Below are 26,683 nucleotides of genomic sequence, written 5' to 3' on the forward strand. Positions count from 1 at the left end.
TGGCGGTCTTCTTTGATCTAGAAAAGGCTTACGATACCACATGGCGGTATGGCATTCTGCAAACTCTGCATGATTGGGGACTTCGTAGTAGTGTACCAACGTTTATTGAGAAGTTCATGGCAGAGTGGTATTTCCGAGTTTGAGTAGGCACCACATTTTCTAACGAACATCTCCAAAAAACGGCGTTCCGCAGGGTTCTGTATTAAGCGTTCTTCTTTTCTGCATTGCAATCAATGGAATCAATGGGTGACCGAGTATCTTCTCTGTTGTACGTTGATGACTTCAGTTTATATTACAGTTCCCAATATCTTCCGTCCATCGGTCGACAGTTGCAGCTGGTCATCAACGTACTCTATCAGAATGGGCTGTTCACAATGGCTTTAAATTCTCCACTCACAAGGCGCAGTGTGTCCACTTTTACAACCAATGTGGACTACATCCACATCCTGAACTGCGTCTTAATGGAGTGGATTTGCAATATACAGACATTGCGAGATTCTTGGGGCTTCTCTTTGATTATAAATTAACATGGGAGGCACACGGATCGGAAAAAGACTATCTTTGTTGTAATTCTTATGTAACCGTGTTCACTACATCGTATCGGATGCATCGCCTGTCGGAAAATCCGTCCACTTTTCCGATACGTGCGATCATGGCCTTCTTTAATAAATCAATTTTAATTGGTCAACTGTTACTATTATGTTATGCCATGTTCAGTTCGCGCCAAAATGGCAGACGGAAAACTTATTTCGCGTGTAGAAAATTGCGAAGAATTATATAATTTGAGACGTTCCCATTACAGTAATCAAGTTGTTTCTTGCAAATATATTATGTAACCATATTTCTTTCGTTTCTTCCTCTTCAATTAAGACGCATGAAGCAATTACAGATTCTTATTCGCTAACAGACGTAATTAATAGACCTAACCTCAACTCTTCTGCTTTCATTAATGTCGATATCGTACGACGTCATGTTTTGAACAGCTGATAGGGGAATCCGATGAGGTGGAGCCGTTACAGTGAACGCACTGCACTTAAAATATCCGTTGCGTGCGATTCGTACGAGGAGTGCGATACGATGTAGTGAACGCTTACCTTAAAGCTACGGTTTGGCTACGACAATCTTCGCCGAACGAACATCGCTGACGGATGCAATCGTCAGAGAGTGGTTTCTTTACCGGCGAACTCGTAGGTGTATTCAAGAGGAGTACTCCTCTTGGTGTATTCTCAATTGTTATTATATAGTTGACCATGCTCGATCAGCTGATAAATTGATAAGTTTTACCTTGAAAAACACATATGGACAGGGGCGGCTTTCGAAGAGGGGCTGCGGAGCTGCAGCACCCCCAGACATTTGTGACTCTTACCTCGTTTTAAGTTGTGAAATACATTTATTATAGTAGTCTCTATTTAGCGGCTCAATTTTTTTTTTAAATTTCGCTCTCATTGACATGCACACAATCATTAGTGAAGTCACTTTCTCCCTTGGTACTGCCAGAGCGAAGCCAGAGACAAGGACTATAGGTGAAGCCACTTCCTCCCCTGGAGCTGCCAGTCTCGTCTCGGATGCTTTGACCGTTAATTTTACCCCTCCCCCTGCTATCCCTGGGCTAGAATCCAGAGTTTCCAGGAGCTGCAACATTTGCAGCAGCTTGTCAGTAGTGCGCAGTTTTAAATACATTTTATTTAATGTTGTGAGTATAACAAGAGCAACAATGTTTAATTCTGTACAATATATTTACAGTCTATTCAGTTCAGTACCTTAACAATTAAGCAGAAATGTGAAACTAAGTGCTCATCAGTTGAATCCCATAATGGAAAGAGCCGCTAAACAAAATACAAAGGCTTGCATATTTTTTGCTGATTTAGCCAGTATCCCTGCTTTCTTCTCTCGTTCTCCACTCAGTCTGTATTAGATTAATGTGTTTCAAAGACAATTCCATCAGTTGGGGCAACAAGATGGAGTTTTAAAATAAGAACAGTAAACGTTGTTCATGAGAAGGAGCCATTGCTAGAATGTTTTCAAACCATAATGGACCCTGAAACATCTAACAACATCACAATAAATGGGGCAAGCGCCCTGGTGCGTGCTCTTGAAGATCCTGAATTCAATTTCTGGCTCAGTTTTTTTTTTTTCATTTATTGATGTATAATGTAGATATATTATACAACCAACTACAACATCGCCAGTTAGTTATTTCTAAGGTCCAAATCTACGTATAAAAAAATTAAATCATGGTTTATTTAACGACACTCGTAACTGCAGGGGTTATATCAGCGTTGCTGGTGTGCCGGAATTTTGTCTTGCAGGATTCTTTTAAATGCCAGTAAATCTACTGACATTCAATTTATAATTTTTATATTATTTTTTTCTGTTAATGATTTAATTGGAATATATGAGAAATAATTTATAGAATTAAATAGTATAAATATAATAGAGAAAAATAAAATTCTCATTTAAACACACTTAAATGCCATCGACCTGGGCCAGGATCGAACCCGCAACCGACTATGCTACCGAGGCCGACTTTGCATATAAAGCTTTGTTAATTCCATACAGACAATACAGAACAGTGCACAGTTGAGAAGCGAGATCTGTGAAAATGAAAACCATAAAAAGCGTCGTAAGGTCGAAGGGATTCAGACAAGAGTTGCGGCAGCCAAGGAAGTGCGTGACCTCATTATCACACAAGCTAACACCCGATTCCAGTTCATGGATCATCTGATATTATCTTCTCTTCTGTGTCAAGAAAAATTTGAATGCTACAAAAGCTCGTTTCCTGAAAATGACCTACATGTATGTGTGAAGCTTTTTCTAATGTTCGACAAAGACAAACTAAAAACGGTACTCGCTGTGCTGTATCAGAGACAAGAATTCAGAAATATCAGTGAAGCAGTCAAGCTCTTGCAGTTTCTTCTATCTGAGAACTTGCAGGCCTCATTTTCAGAATTTGTGAAACTACTACGCATAGGCATAGCTATCACCATACCAATGACAATTTCCGAACCAAAACGTTGCTTTTCATGTTTGTAAAGAATGACATTCTATCTTAGAAATACGATGAGAGAATAGGGACTGACCGCATTAGCTATGTTTTCCATTGTAAAGACTATGTTAAACGACATATCGGATTTTAATCAGAAGATTATTCTAAAGTTTGCAACCTACAAGACAAGGCGCATGGAACTAATCTTTAAATAACGTAAGTTGCATGGTTTATTTTTGTATGCAGCCCCACTGAATTCAATACCCACGAGCCGCCACTGCATATGGAACTTAATAAATCAAAGCTTCTGTTACAAATATTACTTCTAGAAGAAGAAAATGATGATGACTATTGGATTAAACGTACATATTACAGAAAGAAGAGGCTTCAAACTAATGCGATCTTTAAAAATAGATATACAGAGGATTGTTTTAATTCATTGATATTCAAACATCTTGAAAGTGATCCCAACAAATTTAAGGAATATTTCAGATTGTCTTCCGAACAATTTCATTTTGTTTTAAGTTTAATTGAAAATGATATTGTAAAATTACCTACAAAGTTTGTTGAGAAACCAATAAGCCCAGCTAAAAGATTAGCAGTAACTTTAAGGTAATACCAATAATATAAAATGCTTTATTTTTACTTTTTACAATGTTAATAAGAAATAATGTTACAAATAAAAAAATTAAGGGATAAAATTTATGGTGTTAAAAGTTTTATAATCAAGAGTATAAAAAATTAATGTGCTGAGGGAATTGCACTTCTCTCATTTAGTCGGCATTCCAGTTCACTCACTATCTGACACACTCTAACTTTTGCTTCAGCAGCTAAATCTGGAGGGAACGTCATTACTGTTTGAGCCATGCTGTTGAAAAAAATCTGCACAGGATGATTTTCAGTCTTTGATGAAAGCAGCTTTTCAAATATTAGAGACCTTTGATGTTCTCTTTCTTTCATATACTCCAAAAACGTGTCATTGTTCTTCCTTTTTCTTTTAGTATTTACTTGAGCAGGGATCTGGTGAGAAGTTGACCTGTTATCTTCAGCCTCCTCTGTACTCATTTCGAATTCTGGCTGCAGGAATTCGTAATTAGTATATTGAGTCATTTCGTTATCTTCTTCTTGAGTTTCCACATTCAAGGGAAGTTGAGAACATTTTATATTTGATATTGTTTTAGATTTAAGACCTCTCCTGGCACTACATTATCATAATCATCCTATCACATCATCGGGGTAATGTAACTCCGCCTTCCAGGCGCCCCAACCTCAGAAGTGGGTTACAATTAAGCCACAGCCAGGAGAGAAGACCAGAAATGTCGAAAAGGCAACCTGGTGGCATTGGATTAAAAATATATATATTTGATATTGTGTCTCTGCTGTCCGACACGGAACTCAAAAAACTCATTTGATCTAAATATTGCCACTTTGGAATGTTGCTTGCAGATGCACCAGAACCCTTCTTCATTTGCTTCTTTTTTTTCTGGTATGTGTCTCTTAGACTTTTCCAGCGTGTCTTGCACCCATCCACTGAAAGAACAAATATAAATAACACTGGTTAATTTATTGCTTTCAGATATATGGCAACAGGAGAGTCATTCCGTTCTTTGGCATTCTCTTTCCGAATTTCACATTGCCACATAAGTCAAATTGTGCGGGAAGTTTTAAAATGCCTTTGTGATAAATTGGTACCAATTTTTCTACCTACACCAACAAAAGACAGAATGAAAACAATTGCCTCCGAATTCTATGACTTATGGGATTTCCCAAATTGCTGTGGAGCTGTGGATGGCAAGCATTGCCGCATCGTGTATCCTGATAATAGCGGTTCCTTATTTTTCAATTATAAATCATTTTACTCAGTTGTATTATTAGCTTTGGTTGATGCAAAATATAGATTTTTTATCGTTGACGTTGCTTCGTATGGGAAGGAGGGTGATAGTGGAATTTACGAGAAGTCTCATATGAAAACTCTTATTCCCCATTTAATGCGTAACGATTCCCCACTATCAGGAACAAATATAATTTTACCCAATGTAATTGTTGGTGACGAGGCATTTCATTTATCAAGTCACCTAATGAGATCATACCACAAATCCCAATGCAAATATGTATTCAATAAACGCTTGTGTCGACCTCGAAGAACAGTGGAAAACGCATTTGGGATTCTGAGTCAAACTTTCAGGGTGTTTTTTCAGCCAATAGCTATTAAACCACAAACGACAGATCTGATGATAACAGCTTGCTGCTGTTTGCACAATATGCTGAGAACCTCGAATGACAATAAATGTGAACTAATCCAACTGCAAACTTTTTACCATTTACTAGAATGGGAGGAAATAGTACGGCAGAAGCTTTCAATATTCGAGAGCAATTCAGAAGGTATTTCTCTAGCAGGGAAGGCAATGTTAATTGGATTCAGTAAAAATGAGCCTTGTAATGAACCAACTTTAATGTTAATTATTATATATAAACATTATATTATTGTTATTGTATGTTAATTATAATTTTCAAACTACATTATATTATTTAAAATATGTCAAATTCTTTCTATACTTAGCCTGTAAAACTGCGAACTTATTTTCAAATATTTCACAATGAATAAAATATTAATAATTGCTTTTTATTTAGGCCTACTGTAAAGGTGCATCAATACTGTTCAAGCAATGAAATATACGTAATGAAGATGACGTTGAAAACGGCGCACCATGTAGACATGCATCTTAATAATTAATTATTGAACGCGCGTTTTAAACTTTATTCTTTCAATGTTCTTCTCAGACTGCATGCATAAGGGCATTGAAAATTGAACCGTGTAGGTGCAGCTTCACTGATTTTTGTTTCTTTCAATATGATATTATTCCGTTTTACTTAGAAAGTTCGAAACAAATGCGAAAACAAAATATAATAGTAAATTTATAAGTAATGAAATTTACCAGTCTTCTTTATCATTTCCGCCAACTCTTGCCACAAGAAGTCTTTCAACTGAGTATCTCTATATTCTTTTTTGCTCATGTCGAATAAGGAATTGTGTTTGGACACATAATCAATTAATATTTCATCTTCGTCACAGGAGAAATTGCAGAAAGATTTTTGCTTTGCCGCCATTATGGTATGTGTAATGTGTAGATCATATGTTAATAATGCTTTAGTTCATAACCTACTCTAATTTTACAATTGATTTCTCGGCGATGATCGCCAGGTTTTTGCCTCCAAGGCAAACGCCGATGATGTTCGTCGGCCCAGCGACATTCGTTGACGTTCATCGCCGTAAAGAAACCATGCACATTCAAATCAACGGGACAGAATCCCAGCGATGATCGTCGGCGAAGATCGCCGTAGCTAAACTGTAGCTTAAGCCCGGTTCAGATGGTGCGTGTTTCTGTGATGGATTCCAAGGTGGCTGCGCGGATGGGTAGCCTGCGTGGTCACTTGCCGGAAGTAATGCGCTCTGGTGGCTTCGTGCATGGCTAGCTTTCTGGATTTCGAGAGTAGGTTCCTTGCTATTTTTCGTGATGGTTTGCAGGCTGGAAATCAAGGATGATCATATAATATCACCACTGAAACCATGTCGCCATGTCCGTTGTTTTCCAACTAAACCTGCTTTTTTCTATATTCTCTAGTTTCTAAGAAACAATAATTAAATATCGGACTTTAGCCGCTTTGCACTTATGGCTTAATTACTTTATTACAACATTTACTACTATTAATGTAGGACTTTAGTTGTTTTCCACTCACGGATTAGTTTATTTTTTACCTTGAGTGTTGGCAACAGATGAAACAGCAGATGATTTTCCAATTTCAACTGTGAAAAGAGCCAGCTCCGTGTGAACAACTACCATCACCGTAGCCAACACGGGAGCCAGCAAGTGACCACGCAAGGCACCCATCAGCGTAGCCACCGTGGAATCCATCACAGAAACTAGCACCGTCTGAACCATAGACTTACTAAATAACCGCTAGACCGCTCACTGGCGCTAGTGTTATGCTCTCAAATTGAACAGCCGACGGGCGGCCATTTGTTTGGTTGAGCTGAATAAGTATGGTTCGTTCGTGTGTTGTTTTTAATTGCAGCAATGCACACGGATGTAAAGATAAAGAAGGGAGGAATGTTACATTTCACTGATTAGTTAATCTTTAATTTCTACGACGATTTTTCTTCCGTATTATGTTACAGAAGCCGAACTATTGTACTTATACGACTGTTTATGCTTCAGGTTTCCTCTGAGTAAAGATTCCCTTAACCGAAAGTGGATAGGTGCAATCCGCAGAGAGAAATTCTACCCTACAATGAATCATTCAGTGTGTTCAACTCATTTCGAAGATAGTTGTTACATTTCAAACTACGTTATTACCATATAGGTCTACATTGTTATTGTCCTTCATCCACTCCAAATCCTTCATTTTCTGCAAACAGCTGTTGTTTCAGTGCATACATGAATAATTATTCGCCGAATTTAATAATACAGAAACTGTATAAATTATAAAAAGTTAATTTCTTAATACGACTGATTGAAAGTAAACTCTTGTCTTAGTTACGGATTAATGAAACAGTTTGTTATACTACTTACTGCTACTGCTACTACTATCACTACTACTACTACACTACTACTACTACTTCACCACTACTAATAATAATAATAATAATATTAATAATAATAATAATAATTATTATTATTATTATTATTATTATTATTATTATTATTATTATTATTATTATTATTATTATGCTTTTTGATTTTATACAGCAGTTCAACCTGCAGATTAAATTAAAAAGTAGACATTAATTCTTTTATTAACCGTGGTTATGAATATTCACATTCAGAGTTCCTATGAAAATCAGCCTGACAACCAGAGTTGCCGGGTATCCCAATTTAGGCGGGATTTTCCCAATTTCCTGATTGAATCCCGATGAAGCGAATTGGGGATTGATAAAAAATCTCGATTTGAGAGATAATAGCCTAGCACATAATTTAAACAAATTAGTCTGCATTTCCTATGATCCGATATTTTCATTTATATATTGACACAAATGGTAATATTGTAAACATAGAGGTAACCCGCACAAATTTAGTAAGTCTATAAGATAACCCATCTGACTGCCGTAAGGCAACTCTACTCGCAAGATAATAGTTCCTTTAGTTCTATCGCATAGCTGATTAATCCGTTTCGATACCTAGTTGCTGTTCTCGCAATTAAGAGACATTGTGTATTTTAGGTGCATTGAGTGGCAAAAAAAATAGCGTTTTGATATCGTATTTTACACTAATAACAGACACATACAATTGCTGCGTTTTACAGTTCATGGCGAAGTGCATCAGCATTGATTAAAAACGCAGTAATCATAGATTACGAAACGATGGTTAAATAGTAGCCGTGGTTAAAATGTAATTTATGTGCACCATTCATAATCACCGATTACTAAAACATGGCTAGCTGACACCTCATTTAACCAGAGTAAAGTCTATGATGGTACATTGTTTTTACAAAATGACTAAAGGAAAGCATCCATACCGCTGCAAAGATAATAGTCAACGTATAAAAACGACTGCGCTCACTATGTTCTACATCGAAATGAACGTATCCTACATTTTCACGTTGCAATTGTTTGCCTTTGGGCGCTGTTATATTTGTGAGTTCCATTTCTTTGTTTTTCAGTACTTTTAGGTTAAAATCGTACAAAATGGAAAATTGAATCCAAAAATGATTATATCCCAATGTTAGGTTGAAGTATCGATAGACTTAATTACTAGATTTAAATGTAGGCCTATTATATAAAAAAGATGGAATATCCATAAAGGAAAAGGATGCAGAAAATTGGTAGGAATGTGTGTACGATCTTGGACTACACCAGGGAATTGTGCATTATCCTAAGATCCATCCATAACCTCTCTTTGTTCAGCCAGTGACAGAGAAAGAGATACTGGTATTCGAGTATTCCCTCTTAAAATACAGAAAATAATAGTTACATAGAATCTTAATATAAGCAGCCGATCCGTAGGAGAAATATGATTGTTCTTGTGTTATTTCAATTGATCCATTTGTAGATTTTGATAAACGAAATCCCTCCTGAAATTTTCTGTCACCTAATTGCTCGCAAGAATTCTCTCTTTCCACTAAAGAACCTTCACGCTCACGCTCTATCCAAGTAATTCAAGTACTGCACAATAATAATCGTCTTCGAAATAATCACCTGTGCTTCTGGCCGCCATTTTGCTTTACTTGCTCTACTAATCGCTGGTTATCTCCTTTAACCGCTCATATTTGGCCGGTTAGAGATTACTGTGGTTAACTTCCTATTTAAGTCGTAACCGAGGTCGATCCACCGTAAAAATGCTTAATCGGGGATTAGGTCACAATTTTAACCGATGGTTACACTAACCGACGTTGATGCACGTGGGCATCAGTGAACTATGTTTAAACATGGATTCATCGCCAGATGTACTGTTGGAGTACCGGTTCCGAAAAAGAAAAGTTGCAAAGTTAATTTAGTAGCGAATGGTTAAAACATATTCGTGGTTAATAAAAGAAAAAACGATTAGCCTATAGTATTCATTGTACTGTGTGCCCTTCGTATTTTCGTGTTTCTCAAGGAGGCGAATATTACATTAAAAGCACGCGAACACTACTTTACAGAAAACAACTATAAACCTTATGACAAAATGATGATAAGTCTAATGTTTTAAGTTAGCTTCTGATATCCCTATTTCCCTCGCAGAAAACCTAGCAACTCTGGTGACAGCAGAAACACGTTATTAAAGGTATTGTGTGAAGGAAGTTTTGTTCCTACAAACAAAAACATTTAGCTTTCGGATACGCCATACATGGCGAAGTGCATCAACATTGATTAAAAACGCAGTAATCATAGATTACGAAACGATGGTTAAACAGTAGCCGTGGTTAAAATGTAATTTATGTGCACCATTCATAATCACCGATTACTAAAACTTGGCTAGCTGACACCTCATTTAACCAGAGTAAAGTCTATGATGGCACATTGTTTCTACAAAATGACTAAAGGAAAGCATCCATACCGCTGCAAAGATAATAGTCAACGTCTAAAAACGACTGCGCTCACTATGTTCTACATCGAAATGAACGTATCCTACATTTTCGCGTTGCATTTGTTTGCCTTTGGGCGCTGTTATATTTGTGAGTTCCATTTCTTTGTTTCTCAGTACTTTTAGGTTAAAATCGTACAAAATGGAAAATTGAATCCAAAAATGATTATATCTCAATGTTAGGTTGTAGTATCGATAGACTTAATTACTAGATTTAAATGTAGGCCTATTATATAAAAAAGATGGAATATCCATAAAGGAAAAGGATGCAGAAAATTGGTAGGAATGTGTGTACGATCTTGGACTACACCAGGGAATTGTGCATTATCCTAAGATCCATCCATAACCTCTCTTTGTTCAGCCAGTGACAGAGAAAGAGATACTGGTATTCGAGTATTCCCTCTTAAAATACAGAAAATAATAGTTACATAGAATCTTAATATAAGCAGCCGATCCGTAGGAGAAATATGATTGTTCTTGTGTTATTTCAATTGATCCATTTGTAGATTTTGATAAACGAAATCCCTCCTGAAATTTTCTGTCACCTAATTGCTCGCAAGAATTCTCTCTTTCCACTAAAGAACCTTCACGCTCACGCTCTATCCAAGTAATTCAAGTACTGCACAATAATAATCGTCTTCGAAATAATCACCTGTGCTTCTGGCCGCCATTTTGCTTTACTTGCTCTACTAATCGCTGGTTATCTCCTTTAACCGCTCATATTTGGCCGGTTAGAGATTACTGTGGTTAACTTCCTATTTAAGTCGTAAGCGAGGTCGATCCACCGTAAAAATGTTTAATCGGGGATTAGGTCACAATTTTAACCGATGGTTACACTAATCGACGTTGATGCATGTGGGCATACAATATGTATTCAAATAGCGGTTTCCAAATCCCGCGCGTTTTTTACCAAACAAATGGCGGCTTTCCGCTGCTTCAATTTGGGAACATATTTCTCACTTCTACGCTACGGCGTGGTAGGGACTCGGTCTGAACAGGCTTTAATGTGACGTCTTAGTACCTTAACTTAACCAGTGCAAATTTGCAAGCATGAGTGTGTGTGAATTACAGAATATTAATTTTATTTTTCTCAACTTTCCCTTGCGGAGAAGATTGATGTAATGAAGTGAAATTAAAGGATCGTCCGTTAACCGACTTAAATCTTACTCAAGCTTCATCCAACCGAAATAGTGCATATATGTAAGGAAGTGTAACAATGAAATTTATGCTAAGCATTTGTGGTTACGTGGATGTGAACAAAAAAATCTGTATTTTGTTTTCCTTGCCTCCTCTTCGGTGGTGATGGTGCATGGACTAGGAGTAGTGTGACACATTTAGGACATTTGCCCTTAAAAAGCAAAATGCACGAATCTTCGCAGTCTCACCTGGAAAATGTTGTTTCATTGGCTATATTAGGCAAAACTAATATTGCTGTGCAATTAAATGATAGGGACAGAACAAACATTCTTAAACATAATCAAGAAGTGAAAAAAATCGTGAAATTATTTTTAAAAAAATATTGATTGTATCAAATTTTGTGGCCAATATGAACTTTCCCTTAGGGGACGTGATAAAAAACGATTCGAAGAACCCTGATGTATTTCGTGCGTTGCTACAGTTCATGAGTAATCTAAACGAGCCTCTCAAATATCATTTGGAGCATGCCACTGTTTAAAGGTAATTCTAAGACAATTCAGAATGCACTGGTAGATTGCAAGTTGAGTGTCTGCCGATCTGAAATTCAGACTGAAATCGATGGTATAATTTTTTTTTAAAAGCAAATGATGCCACAGACTTCTCCCAAGGAAGTCAGGAAGTTTTGGTTTTTCGATATGTAGTGCATTTATTTTTGTCCTATACTTGTTAGTAATGGTATCAAGAAGTGAAATTTCTATGTACCAAAATGTACTGCAGATCTCCCAATCCACAAGTTCACGAGCCGCCACTGTTTGTAACCTTTCATTTTAACAGTACCTATTTATTATTATTAATATTATTATTATTATTATTATTATTATTATTATTATTATTATTATTATTATTATTATTATTATTGTTATCATTATTATTATTATTATTATTATTATTATTATTATTTTATATTTACTTATAAGACCTATTGTGAGGATTTAATTATAATTTACAAGACATCCAATTTCATTGTTACATACGGTACGTATAATTACCGAGGAAATTTTAAAACTCTGAATCATAATGGGTTAATATGTTTCGTTACATTTTTTCAAACATACATTTTATGCGAAAGAGCGAAAAAGCATGTTCTTTCACTTCCTCTTTTTATAAGTAGCTGCCAGTTTGTGACCTATTCCTTTTTATGAGCTCACATAATTATATTTTTATTAATCTATGAATTAAAGTATTACTAGTGGCTTGTGCAGCAATTGCTGCAAACTAAGTCCATAAAAAGTTCAAATAAAAATAGTTCAGATTTATTTTCAACGAAGAATACCAGACATTTTGATAGTTACTTGCTTCCATTAATAGTGAAACATACTCCCTCTGAATGTTTTTTTTTTTTTCCTAATACTTTTCCTTGAACCTATCCGTCTTCAGTTCTTGAGTTTCAATCCGAAATCGCTAGTAACAATGTCAGGATGATCAGTGGGTTTTTCATGTGGGAGTAATGCAGTAGCTATTTCGGGTCATTGCGCATTGTATGTGAAAGTTAAGAAAATAAAAGGTTTTCCATGCTTTGAACAAAAGACTTAGCATCTTGGTATAGCTGCTGCATGTTTCGCGAACTACCCTGAAATGTAGAGGGCACAATCACTTTTTCCCACTAAGAGATTTTGCTGAAGTGATCAAGAGACTACAAAATCTTGTAGGCCTCTTATTTTTATCAATATGTAATACCTTTTGGTCTTTTCTTATGAATTGTAATTTTTTGCGCTTCTTCCAGACAATACTGATCTATCAAATACTGCTGGATTAATTTGTGTAACAATAAATGTTATTTCGTATATTTTCTGTAATATAGGCTGTTGTGATGAATTTATTGCTGAGATGTGGAAAATGAGGCGAATGATATATCAGAGTTGTAGAATCTTATATGCGCCCTAAATAAAATTGTCCATCGTAAATCGTTACCAGCTGCAGTGTTTCATTTGTTGCTGGTTGCGGGAAATAAACTTACTCATCACGGTAGCAAGAAGTGAAATGGCATGCTATTTTCCCTACAACAAAATATGCTTGGCAGCGATCACAAATCTAATCAATTAAATCAAAGAAATATGTAATTAATTTCGATGTAGTTTAAAGACGCAGCTAACATAGGAAGCATGACTCAATTACTACCAAGGAAAGTTAGAGAATCAGACATATAAATATCTATATCACCCTGCCATTACATATATGAAAAGGACCCACACCACTTGATTAATAATTGTAAAAGTGTTTCATTTTTAAAAACAATATTGTTACCTTACGTAAGGTATATAGTTTTCAGTAACATAAGTTTATATAGGCCTATAGCCGTTACTCAGTAAATTATGGAAATGAAGATATAATATTAAATATTCTTTCTCTGCGTCTACTTACCATAAAGCCCCAAAAGGTTTCACTTTCATATATCAGTATAGCATTATGTGTTGCATTAACTATAATAATATTTCATTTTTAATGGTAATAATGTCATCAAACATTCCAATACACAGCTGTACTCGGAAAACTACAGACCAGAGAATCAGACCTGTAAATTATATTATATACGTTATCAAAAAATTGCACAAATGAAGATCGACATATTGGCATTATGATGGGAAAGAATCTGAGCCGTCTGAACTCTATGTCAGCAATCCTGTAGGTCATGGCCTTCGTGTAATAGCCTATTCATGGATAAATATATAATATATTTATCCATGGCCAACGAGCTAGATACTATAGAGGACAAAGATCTCAGAAAGTTGAAGACAATTGAACATTGGTCCGCCATGTTTCGGTTAGTCAAAACAAAGGGGCGTGGCTCGGATGTTGTAGGAAATGACTTTGATGAAGTTAGTATTATTGTGAATTGAGTTACATATTAAGACTATGTTAATAAGTAAAAAGTAAAATACACAAAACTTTACGTTTTATAACAGCTGTAGGCCTATGTTTTATTAGTTTCACTAAATATAGCCCAGATATTAAATGACAAGCTATACTCGATGCAACCAAAGCAAAGCACCTAAAGACGGATGAATTTAATCGGCAGAAGAAAAATAAATAATTTTTTGACTTCGTCACAAATTTAATTACCTTACAGCTAGTCGAACCTAATATGAAATCATGTAATTCAGTGCTCACCAGGTGATTTCAAGAGAGACGACGTATGTAACTAATAGGAGTAAAATATAGGAAAGGTAGTGGCGAAAATTAAAAAAAATATCCAGTAATTAAGTTATTGAGAAAAATTCATTTGAAATTGGAATTAACACAGAGAACTTTTGAAAACTGAAATCATTAAAACTACCAATAATCTCTTAGCATGCAACATAATAATTAAAGAATGACACTAATAGAAAGTTACTCATGATCATAACTCACCACATTTATTGAAACGATAAGATATTTACGATTAACATTGTTATCAGAAACAACAGGAGCCACAGCTAGGTACACTTCTTTTCGCGTGATGGCGACATCGTATAATCTAATATAATTTGAAACAAGCATTGATCTCACACGTGTCTCGCAACTAAGCAGAGGCTTTTGCAGAATAAAACTGTTCTTACATTATTTTGAACAATAATGACAAATTGTGTGTGATGCAAGTGCTAACTTTCCTCTTTGGTAACAAAAAGAGTCCTAACGCATTAATAAAAAGAAAATTGGAGTAGGCCCTATAAACACAATAAATACTAAACTCTTGATGGTACAAACTTATTAATACAGATATTTCGCTTATGCTCAGTCCGTCTTATCTTATAATTCTCTGCGGCCATGGTACCTGTATTGAGAGGGTTTAATTATCCAGCAACGAATATTATGATTTACGGTACATTTCATTTAAATCCGAGGGAATGAGACATTTTTGGAAATTTTAAAGTCTTAATTATTACTTTTTCATTTATAAATCAGCTTTTTACAAAACCTATAGCGAAATGTTTAAATTAAATATTGATGTATCTGAAAAATATAATACATGTACCAACTCGTTACAGTGTACCTTTGATAAGCACTCCTTGCGGAGGCTGGCGGTACTAAAGACGCCATGTTTTTTAGGGAACGATCCATAGTACTGTTGGCCTCCGCAGGGAGCGCTTATCAGAGGTCTTTAGCCTCTCTATAGTATCTAACTCGTTGTCCATGGCCTATTGTTTATTGTAGTGTGTGTTTTGTTTTATTCTGAAATGCAACACAGCCGACTTGATGCTCGCTTCGCTTAAGGAAGCGAACATCAATTCGAAACTGACGAAAGATGGATTTTGGGAAAAAAGGAAAATTATGTAGGAAAATTGAAATTTCACTGAAAACTACTATTTTTCCGAAAAACTTTGGGTTCCAAGCTTCAAAATGAGGGGTCATTTATTAAAATCCGTTCAGCCGTTTTCCCTTAATTTCCATTACCAGTTCAAATTATATATATACATATATATATATATATGCCTATATTCCAGTTTTACTAGTAAATAAACTTGCCGAACTTACGAATAATTTCTAAAATACAAGGTTCGGTAGAGCCCTCAAGATGTTAATCACAAAATAAAAGCTATTATATTATATTTAATATTTCAGTAAGACAAAACTTTACTTTCTCACACTATTATAGTTTTCAAATCGATAAAAGTTACATAACCTATGTTTTTACTCCCCCCAAATGAAGGGTACTCGTCAGACAAAGAAGTGCAAAGCACTGTCAAGTGACGTAAAGAAATTGTTATGAATAATATTTTTTAAAAACAATAGTGTCCTTCCTTTTGTTAACTCCTTTGTTTCGATCTTACTTAATACATTTTCAATAACTTCTAACTGCAATTTCCTTATTAAAACGTCGACAGTAAAAGTATCCCACATTTTCATAAGACATTTATAGCAGGCTTATCTTTAAGTTATTTCATGTTGTATTATAAAACAAGCCATTAAAACAAGACACTTGGTCAATTGGGATCTACCGAAACATTTTTTTTATCATAGGATAGGCTGTTATATCCGAAATCATTGCAATAAATTGCTTGCACATAAGCATACTTTGTGATGTTTTGCCCGAGATCAGCTGATCTGAGAGAACTGTTATTTTGGTGCCACATTCATCCGGTAGAGTAATATTGAGCGCCCTCTCTATTTACTTTAATGCTCGAAGAGCGGAAGAAATACCTACTGCAGTTGAGCCGAATTTTCAGTGGGAGATGATGTGAGAAATAAAAATGTAACTATTTTATTTTAAATTGGGTTAGTTGAGAATATCGATGAGGGTGGGAGGGAAGGAATAATTTCTGCATAGTTTAACATTTTCGTCACTAGGTGCGCTGCTAGATGTAGTAAGTTCTCCACCGTCCAACAAATGGCAGCAATATCAGTGTGTACATTAGCGCCTCTAGTATATGTTGCGGGAAACTGAGTAAGTTTCGCACCCTATTATACAGGGTGTTTCCGAGGAGATGTTACAAACTTTCAGGGATAATGGCGAAGGGCACATATATAAATTTGAGGTGAGGAACCATGGTCCGGAAATAACTGAGTCGAAAGTTATAAGCAAAAATAGTTGTGTGGAAATGGAATTGTAATTTGGCACCACGTCCCCTCCTATCTTTAACCTTTGGAGCAATCGTGGAAAGATGGTATGGGCCGGATGTCTCCTACGTGGGTACTTGACCCGAAACAATCTGTGAGCTTGTCTACTGTTCCCATTGGCCATTCGTATTCGAAAATCAGGTCTGCTTATTCCGCTCTCGTGTACTCCTCCATTTCACTAGGACTGATCGACTGGACACTGCAACTTATACACAGTTATACATTACGCTGTCTGCATTGCTTTAGTGTAGTTTCCTGTCCCCATCCCTCAGACAGAGCACTGAATGGAATACTGTAAGTAGACAACGTAAACAACGTCAGATGAATGCAGTATGTGTAAGATGTACAGATAAATACACTTACATCAGGTGTGCAGAGGAATAAAATTATTTCATTTCCACACAAATATTTTTGCTTGTAACTTTCGACTCGGACATTTCCGGACCAGGGTTCCTGATTCAAATTGATACATGAGCCCTTCGCCATCATCCCTGAAAGTTTGTAACACCACCTCGGAACCAACTGTATGTTCATCCATGTTTTCTCATTGATTTACGCGCAGATCACGAGTGCAGCATAGTGACGCAAGATGGCGATTGAGCGCAAGGTTAAACTTCAACAGCAAAAGCAGCATCGCCGGGCAATGTAGCTCTCGAATAGCGCTTGAAATACGGGTCTAAAGTGGTTCCCTCGTAATGCCAATTCCGCCAATCGGAGCGCTGTTCGGTCCTAGATATTCTTAGAAGAACACTTAAATGACATTGACATTTGGGACATTTAAAGGACTCACCATTGCTTATTAAATGCTTCGTACAATAATTTATGTTCAATAGACGTAATTTCAAAACTTCTATGTCTCAATTATATTAAAATGAATGGCTGTCATTCTTGATATTAAAAGATATTACATATCATAAAATAAGGTACTACCTTCCTGTTGTTCAAGTCATACACCTTATTTTTTCGGAAATAATGAAAGAAACTTAATATATTTTACATGAACACTGTAGTCTACCCTTTTCACGTATTTATTATTATTATTATTATTATTATTATTATTATTATTATTATTATTATTATTATTATTCCAATGAACTGAACAATGGAAGGAGTCCATTATCGCACCTATCTTTAAGAAGGGGGACAAGACAAACTGTAGTAACTTTCGAGGAATATCACTTTTGTTGACGTAGTACAAAATTTTGTCCAATATTTCTCGAGAAGATTAACTCCATATGTAGATGAAATTATTAGGGATCATCAATGTGGTTTTAGGCGTAATAGATCAACTATTTTATATTCGATAGATAATGGAGAAAAATGGGAGTATAAGGGTAGAGTGTATCAGTAATTAATATATTTCAAAAAGGCACATGACTCGGTTAAGAGAGAAGTTTTATATGATATTCTTACTGAATTTGGTATTCACAAGAAACTAGTTCGATTAATTAAAATGCGTCTCAGTGAAACATACAGTAGAGTTCGTATAGGTGTGCTCCTGTCAGATGCGTTTCCAATTCAGTGTGGGCTAAAGCAAGGAGATGCACTATCACCTTTACTTTTTAACTTTGTTCTAGAGTATGCCATTAGGAAAGTCCAGAATAACAGAGAGGGTTTGGAATTGAACGGGTTACATCAGCTGCTCGTCTATGCGGATGACGTGAATATGTTAGGAGAATATCCACAAATGATAAGGGAAAACACGGGAATTTTACTTGAAACAAGTAAAGAGATAGGTTTGGAAGTAAATCCCAAAAAGACAAAGTATATGATTATGTCTCGTGACGAGAATATTGTACGAAATGAAAATATAAAAATTGGAAATTTATCTTTTGAAGAGGTGGAGAAGTTCAAATATCTTGGGGCAACAGTAACAAATATAAATGATACTCGGGAGGAAATTAAACACAGAATAAATATGGGAAATGCATGTTATTATTCGGTTGAGAAGCTTTTATCATCCAGTCTGCTGTCAACAAATCTGAAAGTTAGAATTTATAAAAGTTATATTATTGGTTGTTCTTTATGGTTGTGAAACTTGGACTCTCACTTTGAGAGAGGAACATAAGTTAAGGGTGTTTGAGAATAAGGTGCTTAGGAAAATATTTGTGGTTAAGAGGGATGAAGTTACAGGAGAATGGAGAAATTTACACAACACAGAACTGCACGCATGGTATTCTTCATCTGACATAATTAGGAACATTTAAATCCAGACGTTTGAGATGGGCAGGGCATGTAGCACGTATGGGCGAATCCAGAAATGCATATAGAGTGTTAGTTGCGAGGCCGGAGGGAAAAAGACCTTTAGTTAGGCCAACGAGTTAGATACTATAGAGAGGCAGTATACCTCTTATAAACGCTCCCTGCAGAGGCTGAGAGTACTATGGATCGTGCCAGTACTATAGTGCCGCCAGCCTCCGCAAGGAGTGCTTATCAAAGGTATACTGACTCTCAGCTGCCTCTCTATTATTTTGAAAAATGTAATGATTTTTTTTCATTTGTGTTTGTATACTGGTACCGTTACATCATATCATTTATTTTTGTCACTTGCCATACAATGTATAGATGGACATGTCAGTATATTTAATTACTATAAAATTCTTGATGCGAATAAATATTATGAAAACAAAATAATAGTCCTTTAACACCACCTTAAACTTATTACAAATTTGAAATTATGTCAAGTAGTAATTTGGTTATAATGTGGCAAACGGAAACAACGGGAGACTTTGAATAATAAGGTGTCCCGTAGTTTCCAATTAATACTTTATTTCATATTCTTGTATGATACAGTTCCAATAATAATTTTTCACAACATATCTATCATTATTACTATTACTATTATTATGTATTTGTATTAATTGTAGACTTGGGTCAGTGGAAGAGCAGGTCTTAACTCTGCCAGGTAAAATAAAATAAATTATTATTATATTTCTCGCATACATCAATAATTTAAACTTTTCGCTAATGTTTTTTTGTAAAAAGCTGATTTATAAATTAAAAAGTAACAATTAAGACTTTAAAATTTCCAAAAATGCCCCATTCCCTCGGATTTAAATGAAATCGTAATATTCTTTTCTGGATAATTAAACCCATTCAATACAGGTATCATTGCCCCAGAGAATTATAAGATAAGACGGACTGAGCATAAGCGAAATATCTGTATTAATAAGTTTGTACCATCAAGAGTTTAGTATATATTATGTTAATAGGGCCTACTCCAATTTTATTTTTATTAACCCATTAATGCCCAGCGTATGATTAAAAATACGGGGTGAGAAATACTCTTTCATTCATTTCCCTTCAAGTTAATAATTTTTTCCATGTAGGCACTACATGGATGTGGTTTAAGATTCAGGCATTGTTGAATTCTCTGTGATCGTTTCTTTTGTTGGTATGCGGTTTTGAGTTTGGATCTTAAAAAAAAGAAAACTTTGATTGGAATAAAGGCACTTATTTTCAATATAAATTATATCATGAATTATGAAACTAGTGCTAATATTACTTGTTAGGTATTCGTGAATAATTCAGGCCATTTGGTGTACATGTATCTTTGTATAGAAGCATAGCAATTTCAGTTTCTAAATATGGTATGATATATCATACGCTGAGCAGTAACGATATCATTTTCTGTATATTCTGTTAGATGAATTCTCCTTGGGGCATGTGTGAAATGGACGGAAAAAAACCTACAAACTATAAGCCTAGACTAGAGGTGTTCAAAAGTGAAGTTTTAACTTCAACCTCTGGAAAGAGGTGAAAGGGGTATACTACGGAATACTGACGTATTATCCCTTCCGCGCAGGGTGAATGAGTAGGCTACTCGAGACAGTGATGGCATTTAGGTTACTGTTGTTTATTACTCACACAATTCGAGAAACTGTAAAATATGCCGTAATGAATGATTATCCATATATCATAGGATCAATGGAAGACATGTATCAATACCTTGGCATTTTGCTTTTGTCTGGATATCTCTAATTCCCTTCGCGAAGAATGTACTTGGAGATTCGTCCTGATAGCCATAGCATTCTAGTTCCAAACTGTATCACCAGAAACAAATTTGAAACAATTCATCATTTCCTTCATTTCAGTCACAATAACACAATTGACAAGAATGATAAAATAATATAAACTTAGGCCCTTCGTCAATCGTCTAAATGAAATGTTCCAGGACATGGTTGACATTGTTCCAAATTCATATTCAGTTGACGAAGCAATGGAACCATATTTTTGTCATCATAGTATCAAGCAATTCATACGATAAAAAACAATCAGCCTTCGTGCTTGACGACGCCTGCAGGGTACCTTATAAAGTTCGAACCGTATACAGGGAGAGTCGAACGAGGACCAGGGATGACTCTAGGAAATGCTATTACATAGATGCTTTGTGTTGGATTGCTACCTGATGACAGTAAACTGTTTATAGACAATTATTCCACTTCCTTTGGGTTATTGTAAAAATGTTCAACAGTAAATATCACGTGCTTTGGAATTATAACAGCTGATAGAATTGAAAAGGCACCTCCAAAGAGATACTTGCCATGCCATCAAAGACACACCTAGTAATCTGACGATGGAATGACAATGCTCAGGTCACTATAGCAACAGATGCAGCAACACTAGATGTAGTTTCTTTAGGCTCATGCTCACGGTGGAGAACTAAGGATAAGAGAAAAATCATTGTTCAACAACCGAAAGTTATAAAAATGTATAATGCGTGTATGGGTGGTGTGGACATGTTTGGCAAATTGAGAGGACTCTATCGACTTCGACTATGGTCCAAGAAATGGTACTGGACACATATCAGATTTTATATCAACGGATCAGTAGTCAACTTGTGGATGCTTTACAGACAATATCAGAAGGCAATATCTTTGCTGGAATTCACAAGACAAATTGTAAAGTCATTGCTTGCAACACCACTAATGGGCATTTCTAAGACTGTAACACCTAAAGGGAGAAACCAAGTTCTCAATGAAATACGTTATTATAGACTTGATCACCTAGTTGCCTGGTAAAGCACTCGGCGCAGATATACTTACCGTGGGAAATGTGCTAAATTTTGTTGCGTCAAATGTAATGTTGATCTTCATCCTGATACTTGTTTTCTAAAATATCATGTAAAATGAAGAAAATCGAAAAAAAAATGTTGTTGAAGTATCTAAAATAATAATTAAAGTGATTAGACATGGATATATTGTTCAAATATTAGTTCAAAATTCCTTTCTTACATTGTAGGGGCCTATTAAGTATTTGTATGAAACTGATACTGAAACTGCCCAGCGTATGTTATATCATACAGGTCATATCTACTATACCGGAAGAGACAAAATTTTAATTTTTGTGTATTTGTACTCAGTAAGGTGTAACAATTATAATATTATAAAATTATATGATTATGAATTCCTTTTTTTATCTGGGCATTAATGGGTTAATGAGTAGGGCTCTTTTTGTTGACAAAGAGGAAAGTCAACAATTGCATCACACAAAATTTGTCATTATTGCGTCAAATGTAAGAACAGTTTTATTCAGCAAAAGCCTCTGCCTACTTGAGAGACACGTGTAAGATCAATATTTGTTTTAAATTATATTAGACTACACGATGTGTCCATCACGCGAAAAGAAGTGTAGCTAGCTGTGGCTCCTGTTGTTTCTGATAACAATGTTAATCGTAAGTATCATATAGTTTCAATAAAATGTGGTGAGTTATGATCATGAGTAACTTTCTATTAGTGTCATTCTTTAATTATTATATTGCATGCTAAGAGGTTATTTGTAGTTTTAATAATTGCAGTTTTCAAAAGTTCTTTGTATTAGTTCCAATTTCAAATGATTTTTTCTAAATAATTATTGGATTTTTTTTTTAATTTTCGCGACTACCTTTTCTGTATTTTATTCCTAATAGTTACATACGTCGTGTCTCATGAAATCACCTGGTGAGCACCGAATTAAATGATTTCATATTAGGTTAGATTAGCTGTAAGTTAATTAAATTTGTGACGAAGCCAAACAATTATTTATTTTTCTTCTCCCGAATACATTCATCCGTCTTTACGTGCTTTGCTTTGGTTGCATTGAGTGTAGCTTGTCGTTTAATATTTGGGCTATATTTAGTGGAACTAATAAAACATACTGTAGGCCTACAGCTGTTATATAGCGTGAAGTTTTGTGTGTATTTTACTTTCGTGTCGGTTCATAACCTGGCTTTTACACTAAAAGCCAGGTTATGAACCGACTAAACCGGAAGCAACGTTCTGTTGCTCTCTTTCTGAGCTCTATTACCACATAAAGGCGCGAGATTCAAAGCATGTTCAGCGTTTGTCACCGATATGTTTAAAATAACTACTGTCTATAATTTTCAATAACATTATCAACAATATTAGTAATTAAAATTACTGTTTTTAAGAAAGCGCGAGCTAATGACGCTGGTACGAAATGCGACTCGTAATGCACGTTGTACTACAAATAAAGTGGGAAGTTTGGCTACTCTCTCCGTAATTCTGTTGCCAGATTTTCGTTAGCAGACGATATTCTCACGTGAGGTCCAATGAAAAGCTACGTTCTCCTTCCCCCCTCCACCCGCCATACTCAACCTGTCATCGCTGCACAGCAACTAGTTATAAAGAGAAGAATAAAGAGTGGCCATGTTGTCCTGTACAGCGCTCTTTGCGGTGCCACCGCGAAACACGGCAGATATGAACTAAGCGCCCACCGTTGTAAAAAAATTCGTCTGCTTACAATGTTGTGTATACGGAGGCAAAAACTACGAAAAAAAAAAACAAAGAAAAAACATGCCTGTTGTATGTGCTGCATATAACTGTAATGTCAAAAGGAAAAAGACAACTGATATATCATATTTCGTGTGAATTTTATGAAGTTAAGTCCATAGTTTTGTTAATTAGCAGCATTTTTTCATGTATAAATGTGTAACAACGCCCGGCATACCATGCGGTATGTACAGAATTTTTCTATTCTTGCAGATTCCCTTTGAAAAAAAAAAGGAACTGTTGAAACAGTGGATAATAAATATGAAACGAGACAAATGGTGTCTCTCCGAGCTGTTAATTTCTAGAAGTTCTTTCAGTACTCCATCAAAACACTTGTTTTGCATAAAAAGTAGGCCTATTTCGAAGACAAACGATAAACCAAATAAATGGTTCACTAGTAATGTACTTAAACTAAATACGGATAAAACCACTACAATTCCGTTTCAGACCCAGTGAAAAACAAATAGCAATAAAATATTAAAATTGTATTTCGACACCGGCATCCTTTATTTCTGCTCCTTATGTCCTTACTGCTTACAGAAGACGATGAGCTGTAGCTTATAAAAAGTAGGCTATTTCAAACACAAACTATTAATCAAATGGTTCACTAGTAATAAAGTTAAACTAAATACGAATAAAACCGATACAAATCCGTTTCAAACCCAGTAATTTCAATAAAATATTAAAATTGTATTTCGACACTCGCATCCAAAATAACGCAAAACTTTTGGGTAGGCCGTACTATTGTTAGTATTTTGACTGGAAGGACATGAAAGAACATTATTGAGCACCTACATGCAATAATGGGGTAAGTATGAATATATTTCGTAACTACTTACCCATTATTGCACGTGGGTGCTCAATTATACACTAATAATAATCTGTGGTGCCACAGCCCTTGAAAGGCTCGGACAGACCAGCCGGCTGTTGGCCTCACGTTCACATTTCGATAATTATACGCTAAAAACTGAAAGCGGGATTGGTCTTGTTTTACCCAAGTTACAAGCTTGGAGGTTAAAGTTGTTTACTACAGTTAGAGTTAGGGCCTACTTCCATTCTATATCTTATGGTATAATAAATGGTTTGCAACGTGTAGAGACTGGGAAAACTATTTAATAAAATCATCCGAATCATACTCGTTCATTTTATAGGCAATCTTGCGGGTCGCATTTAAAAGAACCTAGGAATATTAACATTTTCTTCAGTATATTTGCTAGGAATTCTTGTCATACGTACATGACAATTTTGCTTAGGTTATTCTTTTAAGCTTTCCTTATAGGAATAACTCAAGTGTTTTGAATTTAGCGTACATAAGGTCTTTATTTTAGATTAAGTTACTAGCATATATTTAACGAAATACTAGGTTTTCCACTTCAGTTTAACTGATTTATGCAAACGAAATTTTGACAGCTGGCGATTGCAATGTTACTTATCGCAACGCCCACTTTGTTTTGGGCGCTTAAGTTAATGGCGGACGGTTGTTCAATTTTCTTCAAACATGGCGGCGCAATGGCCACTTTATATCTGTATCTTTCTAACTCGTTGCTGCACACCTTTTTATCCTCTCAGCTGCACACGCTACCCCTCTAACCCGCACTTTCCTCACGCCCTGCCAACTACTTACTGTTCAGTCGGTTATATTAGACTGTGGTCAAATACTCTACAATGATAATCCCGGAAAGTTCATGGTAAAAGTGGCGAATGACTCGCTAGAGATATCTAGCGGCAGGGATTGTAGGCAGCGAGGATGACGTGAGGAATACCCCGATGAACTGTGATATGAGCTTTGTTCTTGAACAAAGACGTCATGTCGTAAGGATTATTCTCATTATAGTTGCACATAATGTCAGTTAAATGTTGAATTCTTTCTCTGAGTTTTGTAAAAACTACGCCTAGCAAAATATGCTAGCTCTTTCTTTAGATTACTAAAAGATATAGATTAGGAGTAATCATGTAAACACCAGTAGAATATTACTTTTCTGTTACAAGATTATTATTATTATTATTATTATTATTATTATTATTATTATTATTATTACTATTATTATTATTATTATTATTATTATTATTATTATTATTATTATTATTCTGCAGTTATTTGCTTTTATCTGTTAGGAGTGTCATGCTCATATGGGTAAATAAACGCAAAAGACAGACGTTAGTTAGCAAGGTTTAATAGGTCGCGTCAGCTACTATCGCTATTTGCGTCCTTATCTAAAATTCTTTAAGAATCAAAACAAAAAGAATATCATAAGCAAAATACGAGCACCAACTAAAAACATTGTCAACCTTCTAGACGAAACGTTTGAAATTAGAGGGACAGAATATCTGTACAAAAATTAGAGAACATATTCAGATCACTTTTGATTATCTGACTTCAATAACTCTAATTTAAAACATTAGGGGTAAATAAAAATAGAATGTAATAAATTGGAAAAGTGTACCGGAGTTTCAAAGACTGTTAATTTTTAATACTCTGCTTTTAATGACAGACGCAAGATAACAGTTAGTACTTCAGTAAATTTAGCAGTTTTTTCTTCCGAAACTGTGAGTCAAAATCAAAGCACAATGAAAAAACCGCGAAGGTCCCAAAGAAATATATTAGATTGTTGTAAAGTTCACATAACTGCCTGCGTGTTCCTTCAGAAGACGAGAGCTGCTGCGATTCTCCCCTCGTATTACGGGCCGGATGTCCACTCACACCCCGCCCCTCCCGGTGCCGAAACGTCTCCTCACCACATGGCCCGGCCCGGAGAGAGATGGTCTCGCTGGAAGACACATTCCTTCAGAATACGGGACTCGCTATTTATTTCTCCCCTCGTATTAGGAGCCAGATGTCCACCCACACCCCTGCCTCTAGCAACTTGCTCACGGCGCCGTGGGGTCCCCGACCACGTGACCAAGCCAAGAGAGATATGAGTTCCACTAAAGGCCACAATGTTGTGGCGGGAATTTGTGACGTCCGTAGCGTCATAACGCTCCAAGCCACGCCAAGGAGGGGAGAAATGGCGCGCATCCCGAGGGTGTATATAAGACGAGGTCCAGGCCCCGTAGAGACTCTTCGTTCGTCGGTCAGAGAACTGCTACCATGCTTTCTCTGCCACGAACAACATTTTCTCTACCTCAGAGTGTGA

General features: G+C 35.8%; 1 protein-coding gene across 1 annotated transcript; it reads left to right on the top strand.

Annotated features, from left to right (window-relative positions):
* Nucleotides 1–1,450: 1,450 nt before the first annotated feature.
* Nucleotides 1,451–26,683, top strand: LOC138704236 (uncharacterized). Its single transcript, XM_069832117.1, has 4 exons — nt 1,451–1,653; nt 3,233–3,598; nt 4,563–5,368; nt 26,196–26,683. Exons 1-4 carry the CDS (start codon nt 1,451–1,453, stop codon nt 26,681–26,683), a joined length of 1,863 nt encoding a protein of 620 aa, XP_069688218.1.

This window comes from Periplaneta americana, chromosome 8 (genome assembly GCF_040183065.1).
Source record: "Periplaneta americana isolate PAMFEO1 chromosome 8, P.americana_PAMFEO1_priV1, whole genome shotgun sequence".
Taxonomy (NCBI): domain Eukaryota; kingdom Metazoa; phylum Arthropoda; class Insecta; order Blattodea; family Blattidae; genus Periplaneta; species Periplaneta americana.